Source organism: Geotrypetes seraphini, chromosome 7 (assembly GCF_902459505.1).
Source record: "Geotrypetes seraphini chromosome 7, aGeoSer1.1, whole genome shotgun sequence".
Taxonomy (NCBI): domain Eukaryota; kingdom Metazoa; phylum Chordata; class Amphibia; order Gymnophiona; family Dermophiidae; genus Geotrypetes; species Geotrypetes seraphini.
In genome coordinates this window covers 38,434,140-38,461,494 of record NC_047090.1, presented here as the reverse complement: position 1 = coordinate 38,461,494, position 27,355 = coordinate 38,434,140, and the positions used below count along the sequence as shown (strand labels likewise).

The 27,355-nt window shown below is 42.4% G+C and overlaps 1 protein-coding gene across 7 annotated transcripts in view; it reads left to right on the top strand.

Moving 5' to 3' along the window:
• PTPRQ (protein tyrosine phosphatase receptor type Q) overlaps window positions 1–27,355 on the top strand; it is a 294,193-nt gene that overhangs the window by 145,441 nt on the left and 121,397 nt on the right. For all 7 annotated transcript variants that reach the window (XM_033952701.1, XM_033952702.1, XM_033952703.1 and 4 more), the window contains 5 exons: window positions 2,627–2,905; window positions 6,312–6,605; window positions 12,908–13,183; window positions 24,351–24,502; window positions 26,815–26,956. In XM_033952701.1, coding sequence (XP_033808592.1) covers window positions 2,627–2,905; window positions 6,312–6,605; window positions 12,908–13,183; window positions 24,351–24,502; window positions 26,815–26,956 — 1,143 coding nt within the window. The remainder of the gene's footprint in view (window positions 1–2,626; window positions 2,906–6,311; window positions 6,606–12,907; window positions 13,184–24,350; window positions 24,503–26,814; window positions 26,957–27,355) is intronic.

Sequence of the window (27,355 nt, the reverse complement as noted above, 5' to 3'; positions counted from 1 at the left end):
CATGAACAAACATTACATTTCTTGTTAATCTTGGCAAGAGTGGAAGTGTAATCAGGGACATGTTAGTCCAAGTTTATGGGGATAGTGCCATGAAGAAAATGGCAATGTACAAATGGATTTAACATTTTTCTGAGGGGAGAGAAAGAGTCATTGATGAAAAAAGGTCAGGGTGGCCAGTAGCGAGCAGAACTGATGAAAACATTACAAAAATTAGTCGAATTGTGTGTCAAAATCATCGGCTGACTGTGAGAAGCATAGCAAACCAAGTCAACATCGATAGAGAAACAGGAAAATCTTAACTGAAAATCTTGGCATGAGAAAGGTATGTGCAAAAATGGTCCCGAAGGAACTCACCGATGAACAAAAGCAAAGGAGAGTCGAAATTAGCCAAGACCTTTTGGAAAGGCAAGAAGATCTTTTGGGCCTTGGTTATCACTAGTGATGAAACATGGGTGTACCAATACAACTGAAACAAAGCGTCAAAGTGCACAATGGAAGTCAGCCAGTTCTCCACGACTAAAAAAGTTCCGCTGGTCCAAATCAAGGGTCAAAACCTTTTTTGATATCAGAGGGATTGTTCATTATGAATTAGTACCAACGGGACAAACAGTTGACCAAGTTTACTATTTGGAAGTGATAAAAAATCTGCGTGAAAAAGATAGATGAAAATGACTGGAACTTTTCGCCATCTCATGGCTCTTGCATCACAACTAAACTAAACTAAAACTTAGGGCCTTTAACAAAGCAACGTTAGGGCCTTTTGAGCAGGTGGTAGATTTTTTGGCTAGTGTGCGCTATAGCGCACTCTAATCCAGTGCGTGCATTAAAAAAGCTAGCGCACCTTTGTAAAAGGAGCCCTTAGTTTTATAGACCGAGTCATCAACCAAGAGGAGCTCGACTCGGTTTACAATAATACATAAATTTAACAAGAAAAAGTAGACTGAAATAGATAATTTCCAAAATGTTGAGCAAACAAAAACGTTTTCAGAACTTTCCGGAATAAAGCACAAGAACCTAAACTTCTTAATGTAAGCGGTAAAGCATTCCAGAATTCGGTTAATTTAAAAGCAAAAGAATGACTAAATCTCTTAAAGGTTCTGTTTTTACCACTGAGAGAGAAAAATGTAAGTTTTAATTTTTGAGAACTTCTGGCAAGATGAGATCTATGAACATTCCAATCTAAAGGAATCAAAGTGGCAAAAATGGCAAATAGGATCTTAAATGCAATACAAATGCACTTAAATTGAATTCTGAGATACACTGGAAGCCAATGTAATTCCTTGGTCAATAAACACTGAAGGGGTAATTAACTCAACTGTTATGTTGTTGTTGAGTGACAAAAGAAGTAACTGTGATTGATAAAAAAGTCACTCCATAAATAATATTGGAAATAAATTTTAACTCAATATTTATCAGATTACAGATACAATAGAACTCTGCTCAGAGCAGAGTTCTATTGTATCTGTAATCTGATAAATATTGAGTTAAAATTTATTTTCAATATTATTTATGGAGTGACTTTTTTATCAGTCACAATGTAATTCCTTGAGCAGAAGGGTTACGTGATCAAAGTTACTCTTACCGAATCACATGCCACTGTCTGTGAGGGGGTTTTAGCCAGAAAACAAATAGCTATATTGGAACACCCTCCCTACTCACCTGATCTGGCCCTCAATGACTTTTTTCTTTACCTGAAAATAAAGGAAATATTGAAAGGAAGACATTTTGATGACATTCAGGATATCGAGGGTAATACGATGACAGCTCTGATGGGCATTCCAGAAAAAGAGTTCCAAAATTGCTTTGAAGGGTGGACTGGGCGTTGGCATCGGTACATAGCTTCCCAAGGGGAGTACTTTGAAGGTGACTGTAGTGATATTCAGCAATGAGGTATGTAGCACTTTTTCTACGATGAGTTCACAAACTTAATGGTCAGACTTCGTACTTACGAGGGGCTGCTGAAACGTTCTCAGCCCAGCCAGGAAGAGAATGACGTGGATATGGTTCAATCAGTGATGTGAAACAATGTCAAAACATATGAAGTACGGTAACACTCTTTTCAGCTAGAGAGGCAAAATAACGCTCAGAATTTAGGGAGTTGGTTGGTTGGAATGAGAACTTTCCAGCACTCCCTCGTAATTTAGGTGTGACCACACTAGCCATAGAAATGGTGTAAATGCATACCTAGATTGCTAAAAAAAAGCATAAATTATAGTGTTCTATCCTAATTTAAATCATATACTGATAGTTATACAGATACAAACTGAATATCAACAGCTCTCTGTTGGGCTAAGTGGAATGTCCATGTTGTGTCCTTGCTCTGCTCCAGCAGTTTCTTCACCACTTTAAGTTGACGGTTGGCACTATATGGATACATGCTTTGAATATCAGACCATCATTTTTAGTGGTATTCTATAAAATCATGGTGAAAAATACACAAAGTGGCCTTTTTAAAATTATTGTCAATGTCATTTTTGCTCAGCACAGTTTGTAAGTAATTAATGAATTATTCCTCACAGATTCTCAGTCATCAGAAATAGCCAAAGCTTAGAATGTTCAACTGTACGTAGAGACTAACTGGAAATAAAGAAATTAATTTTCATTGGTTGTGTTCTTCCTATTGTAGTTCCAGAAGATTCCATTCAGAATCTGACTGTCCTGTCCAGAACATCTAAGCGAATTCTTCTTTCCTGGCTTCCTCCTCTGAAAGCACATGGCCATATTTCTAGATATGAGCTAATCCTTGATGCCAATTACTCTTTCATCATTTCTCCTGGATTATCTTTCACTTCTTTTAATCTGACTGACCTTAGACCTTTTACTATTTATCGGATAAGTGTGTTTCCCTACACAGTCAAGGGAAAAGGGCCTGGAAAGAGCATTGCTCTCATGACAGATGAATCCAGTAAGTAGAACGTGACTACTTAGGCTGCTTCTATGTTTTGGTGCTTTTCGGTCCGCATTTTGTTTTCTGCCTAGGCTTATTACAGTAATTCTATTTTTCTTCTGCTAGGGACTTAATGCTTTCTTGGAATTAGAGGTTTATTACAGTAAAGCAGGAGTTCCCAGTAATCGGGACATACCTATCTAGTCAGAGTTTCTGGATATCCACAATGAATATGCATGAGATAAATGTGTATACACCATCTTCACTGTGTGGAAATCTATCTCATGAATATTTATTGGAGGACGGATTTTCATTTCCGAAAATCTGGTAACCCTAACTTCACCCTTTGTACTCACCATCCTCCACTCACTCATCTCCTTGACAACTACCATGGTCTTTCCCACATGGTTCCAGCATGCCAAGTATCTCCCCTCATCTTCCTTCTTATACTCCTGTAGCCCATCATCTCCTCTCCCTTTCTCCATTCATAATTGTAACCCAACATTGTTCTGTCACACCCACCCCTGTCTCTCTTGTAACCCTATGGTCCAGCAATTTCCCTTTCTCCTCTCCGTTCTCTTCCACTCTATTCTCCAACATTTCCTTGTCCCCACTTCCTTTCCCTGCTCTCCTATGATGCTACAATTCTGTGTCCCTTCTCTCTCTCTCCTTTCCCTTCAAGATACAAGGCAGCAGCTTAGAGGGGAAAGTAGTCAAAAGAAACTCAGCCTAGTAGCTGGAGATATTGATACACAAATCCTGATGCCCGGTTCCTTCCCAGGTTGTGTAGACAGCACAACAAGCACTGAAAGCAAAAGCCTGATAACTGCAGTGATTGCCTACACAACTCGAGAAGGAGCATAGCATCAGTCCTCCAACTACATTGCTGGCAATGGAGGTTGCTGCTTTAGTATTGTATTTTCAATTTCTAGGGGCAGGCATGTCCTGTAGAGTCCTGCAGAACTTGATTATCCCTTGCTGTTGAAAATGTAATATTGAAAGAGCACCCCCCACTGACAGCAGTGCAGTTGGAGGACTCCTGCTCAGCTTAGAGGGAACAGTGAACAAAATGAGAAAACGACTGAATTTGAGAAGCAATTATAATATTGTAGGCAGTCCTCGAGTTATAGGCACCTGACTTAAGTACGACTCGTACTTAAGAACAGGGTTGCAGCTTCATTTCATTTCACTGAGCAGTATTTCCAGTGGCCTAGACTCCATAAATTCAGGAATGATGCCTGGCCACATTAAGAACAGTGTGTGGTTGTGCCTGCTGTACCTTAGAGGGAACACCGGTAGGGACAGTTGTCCCTTTTGTCAGCTGGGAGCAGAGGTAAGCAGCAAGAATCTTAAAATCTACAAGATCTGAGTTACAAACAAATCCAACTTAAGAACAGCTTTAAAAAGAACAACTAACATAACATAACATCGTACTTCTTGACTGCATAACCATAAGTTCTACGTGGTTTACAAAAGATTATGATCTAAAGACAATTTGACAATGACAAAAAGAAAATTATTTGACCAAGTATTTTGAGACGAGATGAGTTTTCAATTGAGTTCTGAAATGTTTATAAGAACAGGCTCCAAGCAATAACAGTTGAAATTCTCTATCATGTGAAGCCGCTTGGAATGCTAAAGTATGGTCAAGAAATTGCTTGCTTTTACAGCCCTGTACTGACGTAAAGGTAAACAGGGCATGAGATTTTCTACTATATTTATACGATGCTAGAGAGAATCTGTTAACCATGTACAACGGACCAGTACTATACATAACCTTATAGAAAATCCAACCCAACTTAAACAGAACACGAGCCTCCATGTAAGGCGTCCTTAACCCGGGGACTGACTGCCTGTATTTATTACTGTTCATTTTTAGTCTCGTTTCAAGCCAGTTGAACCCCCTTGGGTCCTTTAGTTATCTTCTGCCAGGCTTCGCAAAATTGAAATTTATACCAAACAGTGTGCAACATCTATCGGAAAGTAGAAAAGTGAAGGAAATGATAAAGCAAAAAGTTGTCGATAAACACAGTATTTATTAAAGACCCTTTTAACCCTTTCAGGACCATAAGGATCGTAGGCCAATTTTTGTGGTTTTGACGACATTTTTATGGTAAAAAGGGCTTGCAGATGCCAAAAAATTGATTTTTTTTGTGAAATATCATTATTTTTATTTTAAAAAATCACACTTCTGGCTTATGGACAGTGTGGCAAGTGAATCTTCTCGTCAATCTGGCAACGACGCTAATGAATGAATGTCGGAACCAGTTTGTTTACATAAAGGCAGTATCATATGGAATCCGTACATATCAAATTTAGAACTGTAGACTATCCCAATCAAAATTTATAGGATTTTAAAGTTATGGGACAAATATGTCCCTTGGTCCTGAAAGGGTTAATTGGGTTGGGCCTTCTTTGATCATTTTCCTCACTTTTCTACCTTCCTGCCATTTGCATGGGGATTGCACCTTTTTTTTTTCTACAATATCTAGTGAAGCATTAGTGAAATCTTAGAAGGCTTCAGGTTGCCTTATTTTTTTATAAAAGGTAGTTGAACATACGTTGATCTCAAAACTTTCACAGGTGTGCCAAATCTGATTCTTGCAGAAATCGAGAGCAAATTTGAAAAACCTGCTGTGGATTTTTTGGTAAAAAATCAGAGTAGGTTTTGTTGGATGATTATTTCTGTACTTTGGCTTTTTTCAAAACAGGGTTTTTTTCCCCCCAAAATATGTCTTAGGGCTCCTTTTACTAATGTGCGCTAGTGTTTTTAGCGCACGCACAAAATTACCGCACGCTAAACTGCGCGGTACGCTTCTAGAATAATGGATGCAGCAATTTAGCATGCGATATTCCGTGCGTTAAGGCCCTAACGCACCTTAGTAAAATGAGCCCTTAGTCTCAGTCTTTAGAATTTTCTCCGAAATTGTTTATAAAAACATCAAATTCCATTTATCCTGCACAGAGTGACATCTTCCTGGTATGAATGTAATGCTGAATTGTTAACGCGTTTCATTATTAATATATGAGCCATTGAAGATGACAACAGGAAGTTTTTCATATGGGCTTTAGTTTTTGTATAGCAAATCTTGCGTGTTGTAGGATTTGCAGGGTAATTAACATTTAATTGAGAAGTGGTTTGGTCGATGGATCGACTCTTTAATAAACCCCCTCCTTTACCAAGCCGCCCTAGCGTTTCTAGCACTGGCTGTGGCGGTGACAGCTTGGACGCTCATTGGAATTCTATGAGCATCGGAGCTGTTACCGCGGTGGTCAGCGCAAAAAACGCTAGCGCGGCTTTGTAAAGGAGGTGGGGAAGTGAATCAGATCCACATATAAACTTAAGCAAAATATATAGATTAGTTTCTTTTTCTTATCATAGCTAATTAAACTCTTTTCTTAATCTTGTCCCTGCTCGCTGTAGCTCCAGATGGCCCTGTACGAAACCTCACCTATCAAAATGTGACGTCTACCGCCGTAAACATAAGCTGGCTTCCACCACTGCAGCCAAATGGCCTGGTTTTCTATCAGCTTTCACTGACTGTAGGGGATTCTGATGTCGGTCCTGTGATGATCAGTCTCATAACTTATGATACATACAGATTGATCGACCAGCTTGAAAAATACGCCGATTACATTCTCAAAATCAACCCGGCCACAGAAAAAGGATTTTCTACAAACTACATGACGAAGTTACACATCAAGACTGAGGAAGATGGTAAAAAGAAACTTCTTGAACCAAAAAGAAAGATAAACCTCTCATGAAATATTCTGCAAGGAACAACGTAGTGAGGGGAAAATATGAGAAGCACCAAGAGAGCCAAAGTTGTAAAAATTTAAAATTTATTGAATCCAACAGGGGAAAAGTACAGTATTCTGATCATGTGTGCCCTTCCACCTAAAGTTGACTTTGATCATTTTATACCAAAGTATATGACTATTTCATTTTTTTTTTTTTTTCATACTGGATTCAATAAGGGCCCCTTTAAAAAAGTTGCAAGAGTGATTCTCCTGTGGCAAATGCATCGAAGCCCATTCAATTCCTATTGACTTCGGTACATTTGCTGTGGGAGAATCGCTACCATGACTTTGTAAAAGGGGCCCTAAATTTTTGCAGTTTTTATTGGCTATTTTTGTGCAAAGTATAATATTACAATTATACAATGCAGACAATACTATCTTAAACATTACTTACATCAAAAGGCAGCAGGGACCGTCTATAAATATAAAAATGTACAGTGCTGTGTATGCCTTTCAACGCTATAAAAGTGATAAGTAGTATACTTTGGAGGAAAGGCGGGAGAGGGGAGATATGATAGAGACGTTTAAATACCTACGTAATATAAATGTGCATGAGTTGAGTCTCTTTCATTTGAAAGGAAACTCTGCAATGAGAGGGCATAGGATGAAGTTAAGAGGTGATAGGCTCCGGAGTAATCTAAGGAAATACTTTTTTACAGAAAGGGTGGTAGATGCAAGGAAATAGTCTCCCGGAAGAGGTGGTTGAAACAGACTGTGTCTGAATTCAAAAGAGCCTGGGATAGGCACATGGGATTTCTCAGAGAGAGAAAGAGATCATGGTTACTGCGGATGGGCAGACTAGGTGGGCCATTTGGCCTTTATCTGCCACCGGAGAGCCTGCCTTCTTTCCAATACTCCCTGCATCGAGAGAGGAGCGTGGGAGCCTAACATAACATTTAACATAACATAACATTTAACACAGGAAGGAACTACAACAACCAGCAGACATGAAGCTTTTATTGATCCTATTGATCTATCTATTAAGCAATAACGTTAGGGACGTTATCTCACTCTATCCAAAACCTTACCCCGTTCACTACCCTGACACACCCATTAGGCTGCTAACTAACCAACAGGAAGAAAGAATAAATCATATTAAAATAATCACAAGCAACAGTAGACCTCACCGCACCCTCAAAAAAAGGACAAGGGAAATAAAACCTATCAAAATCACTACACACACTTCAACCATCACTACTACCTCTGTTCCCTGCGCCTACCTCAACACCAGATCAGTAAGGAACAAAGCTTTCTTAATCAAAGATTGGATCATCAGCAAGAAGCTAGCCTGCCTCTTTCTAACGGAAACATGGCTACTGTCAGAAGAGGATCCAATACTTAACGACCTAATACCAGATAACTACAAAATTCACATGTTAAATCGTGAAGACAGAAGAGGGGGAGGACTGGCTGTCATCCTTAAGGAAGAACTTGAACTTGAATTAACAGACTCCAAGATAACTAACCAATTAGAAACACTAGCATGCAAAATTAGTAACAAGGATCTAGAAGAGTACCTCTCCTGCATTCTATTTTACGTCCCGCCAAAAAGCTGGTCAAAGGCCAGAGAGGACTTCTACGAATTCATCTTACATAACTCAATTACCCCGTCTTATAATATTATAGCAGGAGACATAAACCTACACTTAGAGAACGAGGACAATCCCGACACAAAAGATTTTAAAAACTTCCTATCCTCACTCAACTACAATCTCCCTTCATCCACACAAACTCATGAGAAAGGCCATCAGTTAGACTTGGTATCTATGTCCTCAAAAGAAATCCTAAATCCCACTATTTCTATATCCGATGGCTTCTGGTACCACGACATCTGATCCGATCACTTCACCTACTACTTTAACTTAATCTGGAATCAACCAAAAGAAAAAACTCACCCAAAGATAAAAATAAAAGAACATCTCACAAGGGGCCACATCAACCCAGAGGAATACTGGGCACACTACGAATCGCGCGAGGAGATAAATGAAGGGGATGAGTTCTGGGAACAGTGGACAAAAACAAGCACATCCATCTTAGACAAAATAGCCCCTAAACGAAACAGAACAAAACGCTCAAATAAATATAATAAATGGTTCGACTCAGAACTATTAAAAATGAAACAATCAGTAAGACGACTAGAAAGGATCTGGAATAAAATGGGAGAAATACTAAACCGGAACAACTGGAGATCCAACATAAAGGACTACAAACAACTGATAAAAGAAAAACGAAAAACATTCTACTCGTCCAAAATACACACATCCAACACGAGTTCAAAAGGAATCAACACTAAAGAACTGTTTAACCTGGTCACAAATTTATTTGATACCACACGCCACAATCAATCCATGCACGACACAAAACTCCCATCAGCAGACGATCTAGCACAACACTTTGACTCAAAAATTGTGAACCTAAGGAACATGTGCCCAACAAACAACACACATGCACATCAAATAGCCAACACACATAAGAACATAAGAACATAAGCAGTGCCTCTGCCGGTCAGACCATAGGTCCATCCTGCCCAGCAGTCCGCTCCCGCGGCGGCCCAAACAGGTCACATGAAAATGAAATACCAGTGGATATGTTTTGGAACTCATTTCAAGATCTAGAATGGAATAACTTCATAAAACTCTATAACAAATATACTAAATCACAATGCATTCTAGATCCCTGTCCCCCCAACATTATGAAAGCAGCTCCTTTAGACTTTAAACTAACACTATGGAGCTGTATGACCAATAAGTTCAAAAACGGAAAATTCCTAACGAATAACGGTCACATTATAATCACCCCAATTCCAAAAAATCGCAAACATTCCCTAACATCAGTAACCAACTATAGACCGGTAGCGTCCATTCCATTCTTCGTAAAAATAATGGAAGGTTTAGTACATACCCAATTGATGGACTACCTTGATCAGTTTTCTCTACTACACGAAACCCAGTCCGGCTTCAGACCTCTGTTTAGCACTGAGACGGTGATAGCAGCGATCCTAGAACACTTACGCAACCTATTCACCAAGGGCCATAACGCCTTAATCATGCAATTTGACATGAGCTCGGCCTTCGACTTGGTGGACCACAAAAAATTACTACAATGTTTAGACGCAATCGGCATTGGAGGTGAGGTACTTGACTGGTTCCGAGGATTCCTTACGGCCCGCACCTATCAGGTACGCTTCAACGGCAACCTCTCTAAAACATGGAGAAACCCATCAGGCATTCCACAGGGGTCCCCATTATCCCCTCTACTCTTCAACGTCTATATATCATCACTAGGCATGCAGCTGGCCCAGCGAGGTATAAAAGTATTCAGTTACGCGGATGACTTTACTATCATTATCCTGTTTATTACGTCACCCTCCGAAATCACCCCCACAGCAACAGAAGCGCTAAACCTGATGGAACAATGGACCACAGAATTCAAACTCAAGCTCAATTCAGATAAAACTAAGTTCTTTATAGCCTCGCCACACCCACATATCACGACTAAATCACTACGCATTAACAAACTCAACTACCCTATTCAACCAACAATGAAGGTTCTGGGGGTAATACTGGACCAAGGTCTAACTATGAAAGACCATGTAGACTCCCTAGTCAGAAAAGGATTTTTTACTCTCTGGAAACTTAGGTCCATTAGAGCATACTTCGACACCTCAGCATTCAGAATTCTGGTACAATCCCTAATACTAAGCCACCTTGATTATTGCAACATTACCCATCTGGCAATCTCTAGGAAGCAAATGCAGAGACTACAACTTATACAAAATGCAGCAGTCAGGTTGATCTTCGGGTTGAAGAAGTCCGATCACATAACCCCTTCCTACCGACTCCTGCACTGGCTGCCAATGGAGGCTCGCACGAAGTTCAAGCTAGGATGTCTCTGTTTTAAGGTATTATCAGGCCTAGCCCCTAAATATATAATAGACCTCTTCTCATTTCCAACTAACAGACATGAGAGAAGCATACACCTGAAATTTGTTTCCCCACCGGCTAGAGGATGCAGATATAAGAGACATCATCAACAACTTCTATCGTACCAAGCAGCCTTATGGGGCAAAGACCTAGGAAAACTAATCACACACTCAAACAACTATAGCGAATTTAGGAAACACCTAAAAACATACCTGTTCTTGAATTACATAGGTAACGAATAAGGTCAATAGCCCCATTCGTAATTCCACCCACATCTGATCTTGCAAACTATTAACCTCTAATCTCTAAACTATGAATGTTCCAATCAATTTATGAAACTTTTCTAACTCATTGTAAATAGCACGGAACTTCCCGTTCCGGCAGTATATAAACTGTTGTTATTATTAATGTTGTTAATATCAGATGTTCACTGTTATACTCTGTAATTCGCTGTTTGTACAGTTTCACCTCATTGTAAACCGCCTAGAAGTCGCAAGATTATTGGCGGTATATAAGAATAAAGTTATTATTATTATTATTATCATGTTTCTATGTATAATCCCCCCATCCCCTTTTACAAAACCATAGCGGTAACAGCTCTGATGCTCATACGAATTCTATGAGCGTCGAAGCTGTCGGGCTTTGGGAAAGTCCATCTGGGAACCCGGACAGCCCTCTAAAAAGAGGACATATCCAGCTGGTAACCCTAGCAATGGGGGGTTTAAGTTAATATGCAGTCAATACACAAATTAGCAGGCACTTGCTGTAGTAGCAGTTAGTGCACCTTAATTCACATGTTAACAAATTTTCAGATCATGTCGGTGAGGGGGGGGGGAGGGGGGGAGTGTCCAAGAGGATCTTGACAGGGCTATTAGATCAATCCAAAAGTATATCTGGACACACAAGCATATAGTAATTTCTGGCAAGCAGGTTTTATGAGTTCTGCATTCAACTTGTAGTTTGGTTTTGTAGTCACTCAATCATTAATAAGTTGTGGTTAAAAGGGAAATGCTTGTCTATGAGTAATCAGTTGACTCACCTCCTGCCAGTGATACTGCTCATGGAAACCAGTTACTGTAATTAAGTTTCTTTTTTAAATATATATATATATATATATATATATATATATCTTTATTGAATTTCCAAACTACTATTGTGCAAGCAAATAACATCTATCTAATATAATAAAACCCTAAGCCGCGCATGCGCACTCCCACCTGCATGCTCCCATTTTCTGTGAGCTGTAGGGCACCGCAGGTAGGAGTGCGCAAGCGCGCGAATCTCTCTCTCTTTCTCTCTTCCCCCTGAGGCAGATGTCGGCCATGGCGGCTGTTGGCAGCTGCATGCTGCAGCAGCTTCAGGCCATGGCGGCTGGCGGCGACTGCAGGCTGCGGCGGCCGAGCACGGAGCCACCAGCAGCGGGTGACGGTACTGAGTGTAGGAGGGGCAGGAGAAGCTAGACTGAGGGAAAAAATGATGATGCACAGGGAAATGGAGGGAGAGGGAATGCTGCGGCTGCTGCACAGGGAAGTAGGGAAGGAGATAGGAAGAAAGACACAGGGACAGGGGCAGGGAGAGAGACAGAAAGACAGACAGATAAAGGGGGCCAGGGAGGGAGAGAGACAGAAAGAAAGACAGACATATATTCTAGCACCAACGGGAGGAAGGGAGACAGAAAGAAAAGAAGAAAGACACAGGAACAGGGAGAGACACAGAAAGACAAACAGACAAAGGGAGCCAGGGAGAGAGACAGACAGAAAGAAAGACAGCGGGACAGAGAGAGAGAGACAGAAATAAAGACAGACAGACATATCTTCTAGCACCCGTTAATGTAACGGGCTAAAATACTAGTGAATAATATTACAAGAAAAACACAATGACTTACAGAGAATAATATACAATTATTTTCCCCCCACCCTCCCGCCTAACAATCAAGTATAATAAAACTTACAATAAACTATCCATAAATTCCCTTAATTCAATTTTAATGTAAATCCATACCCCCTCCTTCCTACCCTGGATGTGAATGTTTAAATAAATAAAATCAGATATTATTCCTTACAAAATTTAATCAATGTTTCCCAAACATTCAAAAATTTCCTATATCGCCCCTGCTGTATGGCCAACAAACGTTCCATTTTAAAAATATGGCAAAGAGATTCCCACCAAAAGGTGTAATTCAACTTATCCCAGTTCTTCCAATTCCGCAATATAAGTTGTATGGCCACCCCTGTCATTATTTCGAGCCGATATTTGACTTGAAGTAAACATCAACTCTTTTCTCTCTCTCTTACAGTGCCCCAGTCTCCTCCAATAATCAGAAATCACCAAAACCTCACGTCTTCCTCTGTTCTGCTCTCCTGGGATCCTCCAGAACAGCCATGCGGCAACGTGATAGGTTACGATATACAGTTATATGGACCGGCGCTAAACTATTCTTTTACCACTCGAAACAGGACCGTTGTTCTGGAGAACCTTTTGCCGTTTACCCTCTACAAGATCTTTGTTGCCGCAAGCACCCGAAAAGGACTTGGCCCGTTGGTTCGGCTTGCGTTATACACAGAGGAGTCTGGTAAGTAAGGCCTCAGGAACGAAAGGTTGTGGTCTGAAAAGAAAACCACAAAAGGGGTCAGTATTCAAAGCAATTTAACTGGACAGTGTGTTTAAATTGACAGTATCTCACTTTTCATTTTCTGATATTATCATTATGCTCCATTTTTTAGCAAAGCAATCACATTCAGAGTGATACGATTGGGAGGAGCACTTTTGACGTTTGTTTCAAAAGAAAAGTGAAACATTTTGACCCGGTTTTGATATCCCACTGTTGTTGGATGCCAATGGCTGACATTTATTCATTCAGTTTTCTGTACCATTCTCCCAGGGAAGCTCAGAATGGTTTACATGAATTTATTCAGGTACTCGAGCATTTTCCCCTGTCTGTCCCAACGGGCTCACAATCTTTCTAAATTACCTAGGACAATAGGGGGATTAAGTGACTTGTCCAAGGTCACAAGGAGCAGCATGGGGCTTGAACCCACAACCTCAGAGTGCTGAGGATGTAGCGCCAACCACTGTACCACACTGTGTCCTCCAATATAATATCAGAAGTGAGCCAAGTATAGAACAATGAAACCATTGTGACATCACTGAGGAAGTTGGCTCTTACGCATTGGTGGAATGAGGTATTATGACATCATAATTTGAGCTCTGGAATGTTTCTACTATTTGGGTTTCTGCCAGGCATTATTTGTACAACCTTTTAATTTTTTCCTCACTTTTAAATTTATATTCATATTTTTTAGCTTTGTAAACTAGTCAGATGCACGATGATGGTCGGTATATTAAAATGTAAATAAACTTGGAAACATCAGGGAAAGGCATTGGACTTGTATACTACCTTTTTGTCAAAATTGCGCGAGACAATCGCACACGGACAAAGGTGGGTGGCCAATCGTACGCAAGGCTTCAGCGCGCCGGATTGAAACTTAATTTTAAAGTGTTCTGAGGGGGGGAAACCTCCCCACTTGTTAGTAGTGTTGCCGCTGCCGTTGGGGGGCATTGGGGAGGTGTGTGTGGGAAAACCCCCCCCCCCCCATCATAGAGGAAATTGAACTTTTTCCCTAAAAAATAGGGAAAAAGCTTGTTTCCACTATAATGGGGGGTTCCCCCCAAACCCCTCAGAACACTTTAAAATTAAATCTAAATCCGGCGCGCTGATGTCCTGTGTGCGATTAGCCACTCACCTTTCTCCGCAGTTGTCTTGTGCACTTCAGACTATGAACCCCTTTTTATGGTTTATACAACCACACTCAAAGTAGTTTACATATAGGTACTTCAAGCATTTTCCCTATTTGTCCAGGTGGGCTCACACTCTATCTAATGTACCTTGGGCAATGGGGGGATTAGGTGACTTGCCCAGGGTCACAAAGAACAGCATGGATTTGAGCCCAGAACCTCAGAATGCTGAGGCTGTGGCTTTAACCACTGCAGTGGCGTACCTAGGGTATGTGGCACCCGGGGCCCATCATTTTTTGACCCCCCCCCCCCCCTCATGGAAAAATTTTTTTTTTTTTTTTTTTTGCAATAACCATGAAATGGAATAAATGGTCAGAATAGAAACAGGCAGTGAAAATTTTCTTTTATTGAACCTCATTTATGTAACCATTATTCCAAACATAACATAACATAAATTATGTCGGAATTGTCATGACATCAGAAGTACATATGGAGTAGTTGCAGGTGATGCTTGGGACAGTTCTGATTATGTTAGTTTGGTTTTATGTGTTTTTTTGAATAGAAGGGTTTTTATTTCTTTTTTTAAGGTTTTGTAGTTTGTGGTCGAGGTCAATAGGTTGTAGAGTTGGGGGTCAAGTGTTGCAGCTCGAATGGCTAGGAGGTTGTCGAACAGTTTTTTTCTTTTGACGTTTTTGGTTGGAGGGTGTGTGAATGGTGCGTGAGTTCTCCTATGTCTGTTTGAAGTGGATTGAATTATTTAGCTGAAGAAATTAGTTACCCCCCCATTCCACACACATTAATTCTCTTCCATTTTTGTTCCCATTATAAAAAAACACTGATAAGTTCCCAGGAAAAAAATACATTAAAATAAGAAGTGAAAACAAAGGCCCCTACAGATGAGAACATAACATAAGAATAGCCTAACTGGGTCACACCAATGGTCCATCATGCCCAGTAGCCCATTCTCATGGTAGCCAATAGTGCTGCCCGATTCAGAGAAAAATATTTCATTCGATTCGATTCACCCTGTTGAATCGATTTTTCGATTAGATTCACTGTTAATGACACCGCTTTTTAAGTTTAAACAAAGTATAACAATAAATTTCACAACAACAATAAATTTCACAAAGTACTTAAAAAAAAAAATCACATTTTTCCATTAAAGCAGTTCTGGAGACATTTGCTTGAACAGTCTTTTTTCCCAGTCCATAAGCAAGCAATATGAAAAAGATTTCCTTAATTATCTACTCAAACATTTTTGCTATTTACTTTCATTGTACCTAGACTATTATTCAGTAGAAAAAATTTAGTTTGTTCAATCAAGCAGAACATTCACTCATAGAAGTCCAATGTCCACACAGGATTTGATTGAACAAACCATATTTTTTCTACTGAATAATAGTTTAGGTATACTGAATAGCAAAAATGTTAAAGCCACACAGAAAAGCAGTAAAAGTCAATAGGTTCTCCAAGTGGGAACAACCTGATGTCTCAGCACTTGAGGAAAAGACCACGTAATAATGTTTATAAGATAAATCATATAAATGATTATACTGAAGCAGGGTGTCCTCAGCGTGAGAGGTAAGCGAGAGGAGAGAATTCTCCAGTGCTTTACACAATAAGGCTCCTCTGCCTGCAGTGCACACCATCATAGGACACCTCAGGTGTGCTCAAATTAATCAATGTGATAAATTAAACAGTGATAAACAATTGGTCAATCACAAGAGTGCAAGATCAAACAGGTTGTTCCCACTCAGAGAACCTATTGACTTTACTGCTTTTCTGTGTGAGTAGATAATTAAGCAAATTTCTGATAGCCTACAGAACTGATTCTCACCTTCCATCCCCAGCCCCCAAGACTTACCAGACCCCCCCTGCCGATGCATTTACTTACTGCCTGAACTGGATATTAAATCGTGGGGAAGAGAGGAGAAATGCGGGGAAAGAGCCAGCCAAAACTAGTATTTGTTGCTGCTGAGTGCACCAATCCAGGGCAAGCAGACGCTTCCCCCATGTCTTAATAACAGACAATGGACTTTTCCTCCAGGAATTTGTCCAAACCTTTCTTAAAACCAGCTACGCTATCTACTTTTAACATAACTTCTGGCCACTTCATTTTTAAGCTTAGATCTTTCCTTCCAAACAGAGACCTTGCTAGATGTCAAATACAGCACAAGGTAACTTCACATGGACTTAACTGTGCAGGAAATGAATCTCCTCATACACCCACCATATAGTGCAAAAATGTGCAAAGGTCTGTTTTTTTCTTTCGATCACTACATAGCCTAATGCCACACAAGCAGCGCTGTTACAAACATATTCTGAAGGTCAATGCTAAGGTTGACAAAGTTTCCTTCCTTGGACCAGAAGGAGATACTGACAAACCACTGGAAGAGATTCTAAAACAACTACCCAGAAATAACACCCAAAGACCCACTCAGTGTGTGAACCAGTTGAGTGGAGTGGACTAACTGGGGGTGGAAATGGGCCCAGAGTTTGCTCAGCAGAATTTCCCAGACTACCTCTTCCTCTCAACACACTGACATGCTACCACCACCAACAACACTAGGAACACCTCACCGAGTATGCCAGCAATGCTTATAAACTTTATAAAACACATTATTATATTTTCTTATAAAGCATATATTTTAACTGAACTCAGCCTTGCCATTCACAAAAATAGAAAAGTTCCCATTTCAAGCTGTCTCATGTACACTTTTCAAATCTAACATATTGTAATCACAAAACAGAAAATAAAATTATTATTTCTACCTTTTGTTCTCTGATCAATATTCAAATCTTGTTGGTCCCAGGCTCTTGTTGTCTTGCTTGCCAGGGTCTCCTTTCTCCGTGCTAACCATCCGTCTGCCATCTCTGTTCTCCCCTTCCGTTTCCCTTCCCTCTCCCGGAGATCTGGCATCTTTCCTTTTTTTTGTCTCCATCCACAGATTCACCTTTTCTCAACTCCCCACCACCCCAGGATCCACCATCTCTCCCTTTCTGTTCCCAACTATCCTCCTATCCAGTATCTCTATCCCCCCTCCACACCATCCCCTGTTTCCAAGTTCTCTCCCTTTCTGTTCCTTCCCTCCCTAAATCCCATTATGCACCATCTCTCTCCCACTCCTCTGTTTTTAGACCCATTATTTCTAACCCCCAAAGTCTGGCATATGCACGTATCTTTGAACCCCCCCTTCCCTCTCTCCCTCTGTGTACTTTTACACCAGGACCCCCCTCCCCCGAAGGTCTGTCCCCCCTCAGAAGGGCTACACCCCACCCCTGAAGACCTGCACCCCCCGAAGGACTTTACCTCCCACCCGAAGGTCTGTCCCCCTCTGAACGCCTAAACCCCACCCCTGAAGGCCTGCACCCTCCCCGAAGGATTGTACCCCCCACCCGAAGGTCTGTCCCCCCCTGAAGGCCTGCACCCATCCCGAAGGCCTGCACCCACCCCGAATGCCTGCACCCACCCCGAATGCCTGCACCCACCCCGAAGGCCTGCACCCCCGAAGGCCTGTCCCCCCCCCTTGAAGGCCTGACCCCCCCTTGAAGGCCTGCCTGCTTGTCCCCCCTTGAAGGCCTATCCCCCCTTAAAGGTCTGCCTGTCCCACCCCCTTGTAGGCCTGTCCCCCCTTAAAGGTCTGCCTGTCCCACCCCCTTGTAGGCCTGTCCCCCCCTTGAAGGCCTGACCCCCCCTTGAAGGCCTGCCTGCTTGTCCCCCCTTGAAGGCCTGTCCCCCCCTTGAAGGTTGGCACCCCCCCAAAGGCCTGCACCCCCTTGAAGGCCTGTCCCACCCCCTTGTAGGCCTGGCCCCCCCTTGAAGGCCTGCCTGCTTGTCCCCCCTTGAAGGCCTGTCCCTCCCCTTGAAGGCCTGCACCCCCCCTTGAAGGTTGGCACCCCCCCAAAGGCCTGCACCCCCTTGAAGGCCTGTCCCACCCCCTTGTAGGCCTGTCCCCCCCTTGAAGGCCTGCCTGCCTGTCCCCCCCTTGAAGGCCTGCACCCCCTTGAAGGTCTGCACCCCCCCCCCGAAGGCCTGCACCCCCCCGAAGGCCTGTCCCCCCACTTGAAGGCCTGCCTGCCTGTCCCCCCCTTGAAGGCCTGCACCCCCTTGAAGGTCGGCACCCCCCCCTGAAGGCATGCACCCCCCCTGAAGGCCTGTCCCCCCTTGAAGGCCTGTCCCCCCCCTTGTAGGCCTGCACCCCCTTGTAGGCCTGTCCCCCCCCCTTGTAGGCCTGTCCCCCCCTTGAAGGCCTGCCTGCCTGCCCCCCCCTTGAAGGCCTGCACCCCCTTGAAGGTCTGCACCCCCCCCCGAAGACCTGCACCCCCCCCTTGAAGGCCTGCCTGCCTGCCTGTCACCCCCCTCCCCCTTAAAAGTCTGCCTGCCCGCCCGCCCGCCCCACCCTGAAGGCCTGATGCCCCGACCCACCCCGAAGGACCATTCGCCCCCCTGGCCTCCCCGCACTACCTATGAAGCAGCCGCAGCAGGATCGCGACGTCAGCTATCTTTGCGCTGCTTAGGAGCTGCTTCCTGCGCCGGGCTACCTTAAGCTACTGCCCCCCCCACGCCCGAAGGACCGCTCGCCCCACTGACCTTCCAGCACACCTATGAAGCAGCCCGCAGCAGGATCGCGACGTCAGCAATCCCTCAGCTGCTTGGGCGCTGCTTCCTGCGCCGCGGTCCCGCCCCCTCCTCTGACGTCAGAGGAGGGACGGGACCGCGGCGCAGGAAGCAGCGCCCAAGCAGCTGAGGGATTGCTGACGTCGCGATCCTGCTGCGGGCTGCTTCATAGGTGTGCTGGAAGGTCAGTGGGGCGAGTGGTCCTTCGGGCGTGGGGGGGGACTGAGCGGCAAGGCCGGGAACACCCCCTCAGGGCTGGTACCCGGGGCGGCCCGCCCCCCCCGCCCCCCCCTAGGTACGCCACTGAACCACTGTGCCACACTCTCTGCTTAAGAGTTCACTCACTGTACTGGTTTTAATATACACTAGTAAGAGCTGCTACCAGGAGCTTACACGTGTATAAATTTCAAAACAGAACTTTTCAGCTCTGCAAAGTTCTGAATTAGCCAACTGTCCCGTCCAATTCTCAATTTCGCGTCTGCATGCCCTGAAATTTCCTGTCCAGATGGCGCCCTCAAGGGGCTATTTCAAGGAATATTTATATTTCACAAAGTTTCAGTAGAAATGGAAGGCCCCCACATTTGAAATCTGGATTTTTCTACTATTTCTTAATCCCCACCAACAACTCAAATGTAAGCCTGCACCCAAATACCTCTTTTGTAAGGATATACGAGCATGCAGTGACTATAATGAATAAATATTCAGCTAGCTGTGGTCAATGTTTTTTGGACACCACTGGCATTATATCCGAATATTCAATGCTGAGCTCTGTCCGGAACCCGGCATTGAATTTCTAGGTTTATGTGGCCAGATAAAGCTTAAATGTGAATTAATCAAATGGGATAAAGAGAGGGACTGTGTTTTACGAAAACCTATTTATTTGCCCACCCCACCCCCTTTACAAAACCACGATAGTGGTTTTTAGCGCAGGCCGGCGCACTGAATGCTCCGCGCTGATCCCGACGCTCATAGGAACCAGATAAGTGCTGGCTCCGCCCCGGACCGCCCACAAAGTAGTCGTTTTTGTCTCAGTTACTAACCGGGTATGTTCAACAACAATATCTGGTTAAGCGCTGTGGTTAGCTCCAGACAAATGATTTTAAGGCAAGGGGTGCTCGCCATTTTGAATATCGACCCTTGAGATGCTGAATCCATCTGATTGCTCAGGGCAGCTGAATGCATCTAATTAATGTTTAGTTCGTGGTTATGGTTATTCAAAGTTTTTATAACGCCTTTACTGGCAAGCAGGCCAAAGCGGTGCAAAATCAAAAAAGCTCAGAAAAGGAACGCCAAATCTGAGACAGTATTTTTTTTGTTGAATGATAACTTTTCTATCACACTTGCATTCTGAAATAATTCAAAATGACTCCCCTCCCCCTTGTATTAAGCCAGGGGTGAGCAACTCCGGTCCTTGAGGGCTAGAATCCAGTTGGGTTTTCAGGATTTCCCCAATGAATATACATTGAAAGCAGTGCATGTAAATGGATCTCATGCATATTCATTGGGGAAATCCTGAAAACCCGACTGGATTCTAGCCATCAAGGACCGGAGTTGCTCACTCCTGTACTAAGCTGTGGTAGAGGTTTTTACCATGGTCCAGAACACTAAATGCTCTGATAGAAATCCGATGAGCGTCAGAGCAGCATCGGAGCATTTAGCGCTCCGGGCCGCGGTAAAAACCTAAGGTTACCAGACGTCCAGATTTCCCCGGACATGTCCGGGGGTCCGGATGGCTTTTCCAAAACCCGGCATCTTCGCATGCGCAGATGCAACGCGGTGACATCATGCACACGCATGCGACGCCATCACGTCACGCCAGCGCATGCGCAGATGCTGTTCCGACAAGTGAGCAGGTTGTGGGGGGTGGGGCTTGGGATAGGCTGCGGCAGGGTTGGAGGCGGAACAGGATGCGACTCATGCGGGACGGGGTGGGGGTCAGACAGAACTGGGTGGGCCATAGGTCTGCATTTTCATTCCCAAAAATCTGGTAACCCTATAGAAACCTCTATCTCAGCTTAGTATAAGGGGGAGGGGGGATTTGGTAAAATATAAATTAAATAAAATCTCACCATTTCGAAGAGACCAACCCCCTCTTTTACTAAGGTGTACTATGCTTTTTAGCGTGCGGTAAACATTAGCTAACACGTGCATGTTATCCTATGGACGTGTTAGCGGTTAGCACATGTGTTGATTTAGAGTGCGCTAAATGCGCGCTAAAACGCTTAGCTCACCTTAGTAAAATAGGGCCCAAAACTATCATAAGGAACCATCAAAAGCTAACAGAAGGAAATGAGTTTTTAATTAAGTTTTAATTTTTTTTTAATGATGCTTCCCTTCGTAAAGTAGCTGGCAATCATTCCAGAGAAGTGATGAGACGTTAAAAAAAAAAAAAAAAATGTTGAATGACGGGTCGATTCAAGATGAGCATGTACCTTTGATTCACAGGCTACTTGCAAGGGTATTAGACACCCTAGGCCAGTGGTCTTCAATGCGTGGCCCCAGGGCCACACGCGACCCCGAAATCCTCCGTTGGCAGCCCTCAAACGGTTGTCTGAAATGTGCTTTAATTCCTGCAAATTGTGTTCATTTCAATCTTGCCTACTTGATATCGTGACTGCAAACGGTCTCTTAGGTGTGTCGCTCAGGTGCCTCATTTATGGAATTTACGGTTGACAATCCAAAATAAAGTGAGTTTCTAATATAGGTCCTTTTAGTGTTTTAGAATTAGTATTGATCATGGTATTCATTTTGAAAGTTTAATACCCAGTCTGAACAAGCAGGTCAAGGCGATTTACAAAATTAGTACTGTGTGTGAGCTTTAAATCTATTGTTGGTCCTCAGAGAACACAAGAATTGCCGCTGCTGGGTCAGACCAGTGGTCCATCATGCTCCTGTGGCAGCCCATAGGTCAAAGGCCAGTGCCCTAACTGAGTCTAGGCTTACCTGCGTATGTTCTGGTTCAGCAGGAATTTGTCTAACTTTGTCTTGAATCCCTGGAAGGTGTTTTCCCCTATAACAGACTCCAGAAGAGCGTTCCAGTTTTCTACCACTCTCTGGGTGAAGAAGAACTTCCTTACGTTTGTATAGAATCTATCCCCTTTTAAACTTTAGAGAGTGCCCTCTCGTTCTCCCTACCTTGGAGAGGGTGAACAACCTGTCTTTATCTACTAAGTCTATTCCCTTCAGTATCTTGAATGTTTCGATCATGTCCCCCTCTCAGTCTCTTCTTTTCAAGGGAGAAGAGGCCCAGTTTCTCTACCCTCTCATTGTATGGCTTTCTCATAGTCACACTGCGGCTTTTTACACAAAAAAAGGTTGGAGACCTCTCCTTTAGGTGAACCTTGAGCTTTAAGCTCTTCTGAGTTAACCTCCAGGTCCTTAGGAGCCCCAAGATTTTCATAAGTAAGCTTAACACCACCTGTCCTCTAAACTGCCTAATTGGACATCATACTTTTAAATATTTACTATTGATTTGTGTATCTCTTTGTCTGCATATATATACTGTATACATGCACTCAAATTGAGAGAGATTTCCAAAAGCTATTTAGCCAAGTTAATGGCCTATCTGAAAACTGCCCACCTTCCCTGCAGGAAAACATATGAGCTATTGATTTTATGTGTTTGTGTGAATGCAGAATCTATTGTTTTGCTTTGGCTACACCAATTGCCACCCCTGGGAAGTGGCAAGCTTCAAGTTTGATTAAAATTTGATATAACCGCCTATCAAAAATTTCTAAGCGAAGTACAGAGGTAAAAAAAATGCAGATTTAAAACCATATTTATATGATGAATAAACTTTCAATATGGGCTGACAAAAGAGACTGAAACATGGAGGAGAGGAGGGTAGGAAGTACATTCGTTATAGAATAGAGAGACAATTAAGGTAAAAACATCTGGGCAGGGATAAGGAGAGAGAGTAGAGCCTTGAATTTGATGGATGTTTCACGAAGTACACGTTATAATAGGAAAGCATCTTTAAATAGATGGCTTTTCAATTTGCCTTTGAAACGATTATTTTTTCATCTCTTAAACGCAAGGGTAAATGCAACCTTTATCACCTGTCGGCATAGTGGTTGCATAAGCCCTGTCAATCCAATCTTGAGTCACATAGTTTTTCATGGTCTGTTCTTCATAGCCACACACACTCTAATGAAGATCTTAAGTTCCATTTTTTTGAATGAGGCTTCTCCATCTACCACGGTGGTATGGTTACAGTTTAGATCTGTACATAGCCCAAGTGGAAAAGAAGCTCAATACCAGGAGCTTTCCAGTTGGGTTTTTCCTCAGAATGTCTATTGATAAATGCCTGTAATCTCCATTCATTTCTTCATGCTTCATCAGTGTTAAAATTGCATTGCTTGAGGTAGAATTAAGGGCCACTGCCTGTATATTTGCACCAGCGTGCAACAGAAAACTATACAAATACTTTTCCTTTAAAGGTTAGTCCAAAAAACTACCTGCATAGAATTCCAACTGCTAATTTGTGTGGAATTTTTTTTTTTTTTTAGGAAGATTTGCTTGCAAACTTTGGAAAGTCCATAAGTATGTGTATAATTGCAACCCCGTCCCCCAGTCCTGTCCTTGTACAAACAAAATGGCATTATGCTCATATTTTTACCCACTTACTGTAAAAAGTGATCTTTGTCTGGAAAGCACTGTTTTACCTATGAAAATGGTAGAGAAAGACAAGGTGACAGAATTCATTGTTCCCGCAGATAACCATGGGAAACCATCCCCATGTCATTCTTTAAGGAGAGAGGGAAGAAGCAGAGTATGAATGGGCATAACCACTGACCCTCAAGCTTTGCATTGAAGAATACTGGAGTAGAAGGACTGAGGTTAAGAAAGACACTAAAGAATGACACCAGATGGTTAGAACATAAGACCATACGCGTTGCCATAATGGGACAGACTGAAGGTCCATCATACCCAGTATCCTGTTTCAAGCAGTGGCCAACCCAAGTCACAAGTACCTGGCAGAAACCTAAAGAGTAGCAACATTCCAGAGCTGAGATTGTGATGTCATAATGCCTCATTCCACCAATGCCTAAGAGCCCACCTCATCAGTGATGTCACAATGAGTTCGTTATCCTGTACTTGGCTCACAAACGAATCAGAGAATGATTGGGCACAACCACTGACCCTCAAACCTTGCATTGAAGAATGCTGGTGTAGAAGAACTGAGGTTGAGAGAGACACTACAGAATGACACGAGATGGTTTCCCGCAGTTATCCACAGGTTATCCATGTCATTCTCTAGAATGGTCTTCTCTAAGCAGTGATACGGCATGCTGATACCATTTTGATGAACTGAATAGTGAAAGTATGGCATTAAACTCTGTATTATTGTAGAAAACCAGAATTGTAAAGTCTTTGTTCTTCACAGAGCCGTCAGCACCTCCTCAGAACTTGACGGTAGTCAACTATACAGCAGATACTGTGTGGCTGACATGGAGCCAAAGCCCGCAGCCCAATGGTGTTGTGCGAATGTACAACTTTAAAATTCTCGAGAACAGCAGCCAAATAACGTTTTATCAGGTATGTCCTTGCCTTTTATTATATGAGAAATACATGTTTTTAGCTTTTGAGAAAATTATATTTTATGGTACATATGGCAAGGAGGAAATAAAAGTATTTCTTTGGGATTCCCATGGTGGCATTTTTCTATGCCTGTCCTTAAACAACTCTAGCGTAAATGTTGCATTGGAACGTAGGAATATTTTGTCCCTGTCGCTCCTCTTCTTTGCACAGAGCGTTGATTCCTGGTTTCTGCTCATTAAATTCAAGCTTCTCGGTTTTGTCTTCAAATCCTGCTATCCTTCAGCTCCCACTTATTTAATTGACCGCCTTATCAGTGGCATAGCGAGGGTGAGAGGCACCCGAGGTGGTGGTGCCCCTCCACATTTCCACCCCACTCCTTCCCCGATCTCGCCTGCCACATGCCCCCTGCTCCTTCCCCACTCTTGCCTGCCACGTGCCCCCCCAGTCCTTCTCCGATCCCGCCTGCCACGCACCCCACGCTCCTTCTCCGATCCCACCTGCCATGCATCCCCGCTCCTTCTCCAAGTGCGTCTCCGCTCCTTCCCCGGTCTCGCCTGCCGCGCGTGCACCCTTCCATTCTCCTGTATCTCTAGTTGAAGTTGTTGCTCGCAGTGGTCAACAATGTGCTCCCCTCGACCCCGCCGGCTCTCCCTATGAAGCCACTTCCTAAGCGTTGCACCTGGAAGTGACATCAGTGGGAGAGTCAACGTAAAATCTGGTAAGCCCACTCTTCACAAACTCCTTTGGACCATCCTCTTCATGTTCTCCCCACACCTACTATTTCTCTCCCTGATTTCATTGCACTATAATAGTTGCTGTTCTGGATCATTTGCGGTATTTCAAGCACATAGAATAAATAAAATATAAATAAATAAATACATTAGCCTATTCCGAAGACCCCCACAATCTATTGAACTTTCTGGACATCTACAAGGACTTTGCATGAGGTACATTTCTATACTGTACATTGAAACACTATGAGCAAGAGTCCGTAAATGGCACCAAATATAGGCGCTGTTATGATCTATACTCCGTGCATCTTTAGTTAATGTCCTTCACCCGCCCACGCCCCTCCCATGGCCACATCCCCTTTTCACTTGTGAACTAAACATTTACCCCCCCTCCCCCTTTACAAAACAGTAGCACAGTTTTTAGTGCCGGCCATAGTGATAGCAGCTCCAATACTCATAGAATTCCTAGGAGCGTCGGAGCTGTTACCACTATGATCGGTGCTAAAAACCATGCTACGGTTTTGTAAAAGGGGGGAGGGGAGGGTTAGACACACATCAATAGAGAATAGCACCTAGTAATATGTATGCCTAAATTTAACTGTCCAATTAGTGTCAATAATTGATTGTTACTGCCCAATTGAATGGACTTCTTCGCTTTCAGCGAGCCACTAATCACCGCTAATCGGCAGCGCTGCTTTGTAAAAGGAGCCCTGAATTTAGTCCATGGCGCTGGCTTGAAGTAGCTTGCAAAACAGAGATCTTTATGGACACATATCTCTAAAGACAACAAACCAGTTATTTTCTTTTCTTTTTTTTGTAAATTTTTATTAGTTTTCAATTATTAACAGTGCAATACAGTGAATTTAAACATAAACGAATCAAACAAAAGCACTTTAAATATACAAATATTTCAACAAAGAGTATTTTCACCCCCCTCCTCCCTTTAACTAATGAAAATAAAACCACATGTATAATTTCAATAAAATAGATATAATGAATAATAATTATCATTATAATGTTTTCTCATCTCCCTCCCTCCCACCCTGGATGTGTAAGGAGGACAAATAAGAAGAAAAGGTACATGACATCTATTGTGACTCAATAAATGATACCAATGGGTTCCACACTCTTTCAAATGCACTGCTATATCCTAAAATTTCAGCATTCATTCTTTCATATATATTTCATATTTCAGTTATTTTCTGATCAGTAAAGGATCGTGATTACAGCCACCAGAAACGTTTCATGTAGCATTGCTTGAAAATACAAAATCATGTATTTAGTAGGCTATAGTGCATCTTGGGCATAGTTAATATCAGTACGTGCATTAAATGAGTCAAAGGAAGATCTTATAGAGAACATAATTAAACTCCTACTGTTCTCTAATATAAATGTTCCAAATTACAGTATTAGAGTTTCCATCGCATAGCTGTCACGTAGAAGCAATTAAAGACTCGGCTTTTAAACCGATAATTGTCTTGAGTGGGAGAAGATATTTTGGAAGAACCATTTTCTTGTGCATTGATTTCAACTGTTATCAAACACAGTTGGTTAACCTTTTTTTTCTCTCTTTAACAGAATATATCAGGTTTCCAGACGGAAGGTTTCCTTGATGGATTAAAGCCATTCGAGACTTACTTTGCCAGTGTTTCAGCTTTTACGAAGATTGGAAATGGAAACCATTTCAGTAATATGGTCCGCTTTACCACCAAGGAATCAGGTTAGCCAGAAGGGTTTTTTTTTATCAGCTACCTGAAAAAGGATTATTACTTCTTTTTTCTGTTGTTGGGTTTTGTTGTTTTTTGTTTTTTTTTTTTTGGGGGGGAGGGTTACTAGAGCATATATTGAAAGCAAGAGCATGAAATGACAAGAAGAAAAGGAAAGAAATTCTAAAAGAAAATAAAGTACATCTAACATTTGAATTGTAGAAGAACCAAATTTAATTTAAAGAAAAAAAAAACAGAGGGAATGATAGGAATTTATAGCATTTTTATGAATAAATACAATTTTTGCCTCAAGTTTCAAGTTTATTTAAAATTTGATGAATGGCTTAATCGTAATACAAAGCGATGAACAAGTCTAAAACATTTAAAATAATACATCAACAAATACATAGACA